This window comes from Photinus pyralis, unplaced genomic scaffold (assembly GCF_008802855.1).
Source record: "Photinus pyralis isolate 1611_PpyrPB1 unplaced genomic scaffold, Ppyr1.3 Ppyr1.4_LG1, whole genome shotgun sequence".
NCBI classification, from domain to species: Eukaryota; Metazoa; Arthropoda; class Insecta; order Coleoptera; family Lampyridae; genus Photinus; species Photinus pyralis.
In genome coordinates, this window is record NW_022170249.1 from 49923415 (window position 1) to 49930408 (window position 6994).

General features: G+C 36.3%; 1 protein-coding gene across 1 annotated transcript; it reads left to right on the forward strand.

Moving 5' to 3' along the window:
- Positions 1 to 1195: 1195 nt before the first annotated feature.
- On the forward strand, positions 1196 to 6084 carry LOC116160663 (guanine nucleotide-binding protein subunit beta-5). The gene is made up of 9 exons (XM_031473927.1): positions 1196 to 1430; positions 1509 to 1645; positions 1701 to 1819; positions 4608 to 4734; positions 4785 to 4928; positions 4976 to 5116; positions 5165 to 5261; positions 5313 to 5479; positions 5530 to 6084. Exons 1-9 carry the CDS (start codon positions 1310 to 1312, stop codon positions 5539 to 5541), a joined length of 1065 nt encoding a protein of 354 aa, XP_031329787.1. The 5' UTR covers positions 1196 to 1309; the 3' UTR covers positions 5542 to 6084.
- The last annotated feature ends 910 nt before the right edge of the window (positions 6085 to 6994 follow it).

Genomic DNA, 6994 nt, shown 5'->3' on the forward strand with positions numbered 1-6994 from the left:
TTGTTCCTATTTTAAATCTTTCAAAAGTCAAAATTGACATGTGTAAAACCATGTGTACGTATAAAATTGACGGTAAAAATATTTCCTGTAACGAGCAAAATTACAGGTTTTGCAAAAAAATATTTGAGTCTGCGATAAATAGTTCTCCGTACAACCACGGGAAACCCTGTAATCAGTGACAATTTAGCGCCATTTATGTTTCTGTTCTGTGAAGGTCTTATTCTGTGTACATAACCTCCAACTCCAAGTGTAAAGACGTACCAGCGATTCAATTTTCTTGAAAATGTTGAAAATTAAGCTTTTTTCTTGGAGATATAATGGGAAGGTGTGCAATTTATGTGAACTGTGGACATAATATAATAAATAAGCAATATTTATTTTTTATGTATATGCAGTGCAGAAACAAGTGCCGTTTTTATCTTTATCTAAAATTTCGAGGATGCATTCAGGAAAAAGCTGATATTCGCACTGTATTACAATGTGGAGGGAGTGATAAATGGTTCCTCACCACATTGCAATCATCGCCCTTCTTTTGTCAAAAATAAGATACCACAGCATAGATGGGTGAGGTTTTAACTAAAATCTCACGTGAATAAAATCCCATTAAATGTAAAACGGAAAATGACTACTTCTTATCGCTCGCTATATGCACACTAGCAGATAATGTGCATTCGTAAATTGCAATCATGCGAAGGTCATCGTATCCTATAGACTTTAAATTTTGCATATAAGTAGGTTCCTTTTGGCCCATCCAAGGAAGAACCCTATTAAATTTCAAATCACACGGGTTACGCCATAGCTATTTACCAATTTAAGTCACAAGTTTTTAGCTCATTTAGCAAAATTTAAGAGAATGATCTTGGCACCAACTTGCCTTGATAAGCGTTGTTTAGAACTTCGTATTTGGATCTGTTTCAGGACGGTATGTGTGTTTTTAGACCCATTGAAAGGACCAAAAATGAACGAATGAACTAATATGTATATGACTTCTTCAAACGTCTGAAGGACTTCAATGAATCTTGCTTTCTTCACTCTACCTGTTACAAAATCGATTAATGCGTGTCACTTCCGCCGTTTATTTAAAATTTATTAAACAAACCTGTAGACTTTTAACGCTTGGCATTTAAATGGCCGAAAGACATCCTCACCAAATTTCCCAAAAAGGTCGACACACCCTATAGTACAAAGTGGTAGAATCTATGGTTGCGTTTCTTTCTAACCTCAAATATTGATTACAAGAGTTAACTGACCCAAAAAGAATCATTGAAGGAATTGATAATTACACGTTGAATTGATTGTACTTTTCGACATGTCTCGAGATGTTAGTGTTAAAATAAGCCCCGTGGAAACGATAGAGTCTTTAACTAAAGAAGCGGAACATTTAAAAATTAAATTGGAGGATGAACGCCAAAAGCTTAATGATGTTACATGTAAGTTGCGCTATTAATTGTTAAATTTTAACCTTACTGTAAGATTGTTTGTGTATTTACTGCAGCTTTGCTTTGTAGTGGCAGCAGTAGCCGATAGGCTAGAGATAATAAATTATATGAACGTAAAACCAAGACGTACATTAAAGGGCCATCAGGCCAAGGTATTATGCTCTGATTGGTCACCGGATAAGCGCCACATTGTATCATCATCACAGGTAAATAGTGTAATTGCACGATTTGATTATAGTTTCAAAATTGAAATTGAATTAGGATGGTAAAATGATAATTTGGGATGCGTTTACCACTAACAAGGAGCATGCAGTTACCATGCCTACTACTTGGGTGATGGCTTGTGCTTACGCGCCTTCTGGGAATTTGGTTGCTTGTGGGTAATGGTCAATCTATTTTTATTACCTAATGTGTGTACTTAAACTTTGTTTTCAAGTGCTTATTATTTCATTCACTCGTTTGTCTAGCTTAATTTGTAGGTATTTGTGTCAATAATACACTGATTGCTTCAAAGTGAGAACCTCCCCAACTGTGCTGAGACAAACTGGTATTTTAATATAAAATTTTCCTGGTAAATTAGCATAACTGTAATATAGCTAGTGCCTACTAGTTATCTTACAGACTATTGCAATTTCCCCAAATGAGCCGGCATTGAGAAATCTTAAGTCTGTGGATGTGCAAACTCAATTCTTTACAGCACGCAGAAATCCTCTGTTTAATGACTCGTGTTTCAGTTATTTATCTGATAAAACACTTTTATGGGAATACATTTGTTTCCATACTCAGATGGATTTAACGGTAACATGAAAGATCGGCCCTAAGTGCACTAAGTATTACTACAAATGCATAGCGATAATTGAACAGTGACTTGTTCTTCTATCAAATATGATGTTCGATTTGCTTATGGAGCAAAGTCGATTATTCTGGTGTGCTCGCGTCATCTTCTCTAATGTACTAGAACAAAACACATCATATTGCCCAGAAAGATTGCGTGACATCCGCCTTCGATCTTTATCGCCGATGCATGCATGGTGCCTCAATGTCTATTGGGATTTCTGGAATATTAACTACAATATTATTCGAAATAAAGCTTATTTGATTTTTTTAAAAGAATTTAATAGGTTGGTATCAGTTGTTAATGGTACGGGAGATTTCGGTTAGAGCAAGATATATACTGAGCACCTAGGTATTGTTGTGTAAACTACACCATGTGGGCGTTTTGTTTGGTTTAACCATCTGCAGTAATGTTGCATCACTCTGTGTGTCCAATTTCAATTGTTTTTGTCGTTAAATGTGGTTGTAAATTACGATTGAATTCAAATCTTGATCATTCGATGTCCGTTTTGTTTTGTGTCGGAATTTTTATGTTTGGTTTTGTTGATTTTGAGTTGTAATTGTAAAGTTATTTTGTGTTATTAAGGTAAGGAACATCTGGAATTATTTACGTAGTTTTGCAAAAGTGTATTTCATTAATAATCCGGGCCGTTGCGATAAGAAATTCCGTTATCGCTACGAAAGTTAATTATTTCCAAAACGTGTTATCGCCGAGTTGAGCAGATGTTCGTTTTAATTACACATTAATAAATTTCAGGAAGGAGGAAGGAAAGTGGAAAAGAAAGGGGAAAGGTTTTAAATAAGCGAACGAGACGTTATCCATAGCTTTTTTGGTGGTGGACGTTGAAAAATAGCCGTTTGTTTTGGGATTTGGCGTATGCCGTATTTGAACGTATTTGTCTGTCTTGTTTAATAGAAAAGTTGTATAGAAGAAAGCTAAAAAGTATTCAAAAATTTTCTTTACATCGGGATAAAAGGTTAAGTCCGGTTAAGCGGAAGAGTGTTTTTCCGTTCACGAAAAACTTTAGCCGGAGTGCTGTGGTTATCCAGCGTTTTTCGCTGAAAAGAAGCCTTTTTTTTAGGTCTTCAAGCTATCAGTTAAAGGGAGTTTTTCCCTCTGCTTTTCCACTATCAAAGGACCTATGTTATAGTTCTAATTACAAAGGAGTGAGGTTCCGAAGCATCCTTCAGCTTGGTGTTTGTTTTATGTTAGTGCGTCTGCTTGCTTAAAAGTTTATTTAATTTATGGCCATTTGCACCAACAAATTTAAGCGGAGCTTAGTTTAAGCGTCGCTTAAAATCTATGGCAACGATTATTGAGACAATGGTTGCCATTGATTTTAAGCTAAGCTCGGCTTAAATTTGTCGGTGCAAATGCGCATTAATGTAATTAAAACTGTATTTAAATTTAATTTGTGTAATCGATCGCTTGTTGCGTGGTGTGTGTTATCTGGCTCTTGAGCGCTATTCTTTTTTCAGCTTATTTGATTGCCTGTAATTAATTCTTTGGACTTTTTGAGCCTGCTAAATTTCTCAAATTAAGAAAATTTATCTATTCGTCGTAGCGGAGGCTGGACCCGCCCTAGCAAAATTTTTATTTCTTTTCAAGGTTTTCTTAGTATCTGTGTTAAATTGAGCTAACCGGACAGGTGTTTTGTGGGCGGGTTAGTGGCAGTTTGCCATTGCACATAGCATTTTTATTTGGCGCCCTACGTGGGGCAGTCACTTATATTCAATAGAATGTTAATGGTTGCAAAGTAAAGAAACAGACTGTATTGTACCCGGCACGTAAAAAGGCGAAAGATCACGTATCGCCACTGTTCTTATTCTATTAATTTCATCTATTAGGGCGCCATGAAGTCAGTTGGTTCCTGAGGGGCAACCCACTGTGTAGTTGGTAATGATTAACATAGTGTTTTAGGAAAGGTGAAAATAAAATGTAAATAAATGAACTAGGATTAGATTTAAAGGTTATGTTTAGCACTGGGGCACATATGTTGTGGTAAATCATGTTTTATAAGACTGACAAGCTCGCTTTTTATCCTATGTATTTTTTGAAAAATATTTTGAAGTATAATAAAACTGGAATGCGTGTGCAGTCACCAAGATTTTTTGGATGACATTCTTTCTTTTTGTCGACCTTAGTTGAAACTACGAGTAATAATCGTAACTTGCTACTAGGTCTGAGTGCTGGAATTTGAAACCATCACACAGATGAATAGAATTAACTAAAATTTGATTAAACAGGATACAATAATGCTTGACGCTTGGTTAGGGGAGGTTCATTTTCATTGTATTCCAGACCTGCGCTTATTACTTTCTCAATTTCTGCAGGGGTTTGGATAATAAAGTTACAGTATATCCATTAAGTTTAGACGAGGACGTAACATTGAAGAAAAAAACCGTCGGTACACACACCAGTTACACAAGTTGTTGTACCTTTCCAAATTCTGATCAACAGGTGGCTCTGCTTTGAGATTTATCCCTTTTACTAATCGCGCATTATTTAAGATTCTTACCGGCAGTGGCGATTCAACATGCGCATTGTGGGATGTCGAATCAGGCCAACTGTTGCAAAGCTTTCACGGACATGCGGCCGATGTCATGTCCATAGACCTAGCACCGTCGGAAATCGGCAATACATTCGTCTCCGGGGTAATATAAGTTAGTGAAAAACCGCAAATTTAGCTTGCGACTTTCAGAGTTGCGATAAAATGGTCTATCTTTGGGATATGAGGACGGGGCATTGCGTGCAGTCGTTCGAGGGGCACGAATCGGATGTGAACAGTGTCAAATTTCATCCCAGCGGCGATGCTATAGCGACCGGAAGTGATGATGCTACTGTTGGGTTTGAAACACGCCCTCTGCATATAATTAATGATTGTTTTTAGTGTCGGTTATTTGATCTCCGTGCAGATCGAGAGGTGGCAGTGTACAATAAAGAAAGTATAATATTCGGCATTAATGCTGTTGATTTTTCAGTTTCCGGTGTGTATGGTTACGTAATTCATTTTATACAAATTGCACTCATTTATTTAGGTCGCCTTTTATTCGCTGGCTATAATGATTACACTGTAAATGTGTGGGATACTCTTAAGTGTGTTCGTGTTTGCTTATTGTATGGTCACGAAAATAGAGTATCATGTCTACAGGTTTCTCCAGATGGCACTGCTCTATCGTCCGGTTCTTGGGATTGTACACTAAGGGTATGTGCACTTATCTTTTAATTGATATCGTTTTATTTTAATTTCCATAGGTTTGGGCTTAAATCAACCATTTCTCCGATACATTTAAATTTAATTGTTTCATATACTATATCAGCAAAGCTTAAGAATAAATGTTTTGTAAATGTATGGCTACCGAAGACGTTTATATTATTGTTCTATGTGGATAGCAAATTGGTGCAGTTAAACCTTCAGGAACAGCTTTATTATATCCATAATGTTATGTTGTAATAAACAGCATCCTTCGCTGTTACTGTGTTGTATTGTTTGTGTATCAACTTTTTTTTTCATTGTTGTACATTTGTTAGCTTCTTAAAATTTATCTCAAACAGATAAAGTCTGCGACTGCCAGTTATAGTATACCAGTACAAAATATAAATGAAGTGAATTCTTGGGTGAGATCTATTGATATTTTAGGAATTAAGTAACCTAGAAATTTCCATATTTCTTTATGTATATTACCTTCAGTATTATGTCTAGCATTACTGTTATTGCAACTATAGGTGTCCTAACATCTCGACATTATCCAATTATGATGTAGATGTTAGTTGTGTGTATATTACATGTAAATAAATTTGTAGCTATTACGATGTTGTAATTTATTTAATTAGTCAACTATAATATAATGGTTAACATTAATAACGAAGTAATAGATATTGCTGGTAAATTATTATGATTTAAAATATCCGTGAATCAAATCATTACAGTAAATTTTCATTGCAAGAGATGGTGGCGTGATTCTCAATCTTAAATTGTTATAATTAATGTAAAAGGCTTGGATATGCGCAATCCAAAGTGTAGAGATGAAATCGACTAGAGCCAAACTTTTTAAAAACTCTTGGCTTGAAAGTATGGATGTCCAGCTCGGCTCGAAATTATGGATGTTCAGCTTGCCTCGAAAAAAATAAGTTGAGCTCGACTCAAAACTTTGCTTGTTCTCAATTAGAGTTATAAGCCCAGTCGAACTAAGCTCAGATTCAAAACAATGGAATATACACTTGAAGATTGGCGGTTACAGAGGTATAAACAAAACCACGGGCGGACTGGCACGGGGGGGCGGATGGCGATCGCCACCTAGCCTGTAGATCATAATGGCCCGTTGGAAATTTATAAGTATGTGCTGTATTTAGTTTCTTGCACTATTAATAAATTATTAACATGTTTCTCTAATTGGGGTTGATGTTAGGTTGTTAAAAAATTCTGTTTTAATTGAAGTGTTTTACAATGAATTTTACATTTTTTGTGCTGAAATACAATGATAGGCGGCGCACCTCGTGTGTATCAGCTGCTTTATTTTCGAGAAAGGAGTACTTTAAAATGTTTTTGTGGCGCACCTCAGAAGCAACCCCCCCCCCCCCCCGCCACCTGCATTACTACACTAATACTTTAATGGCCCGTAACCTATGCTATTCCACTTGGCCCGCAGTTACCCAGTCCGCCCCTGAACAAAACATTATTTGGGGTCGCCATTAAAGATGGAACCAAAGCTTTCATGCT

Excerpts from the sequence above, each read along its gene's own strand:
- LOC116160663 (XM_031473927.1), top strand. The coding sequence starts at position 1,310 with ATGTCTCGAGATGTTAGTGTTAAAATAAGCCCCGTGGAAACGATAGAG. Across the intron at positions 4,929-4,975 it reads GCAATACATTCGTCTCCGGG|AGTTGCGATAAAATGGTCTA; the intron begins GTAATATAAGTT and ends TGCGACTTTCAG. Across the intron at positions 5,117-5,164 it reads CCGGAAGTGATGATGCTACT|TGTCGGTTATTTGATCTCCG; the intron begins GTTGGGTTTGAA and ends GATTGTTTTTAG.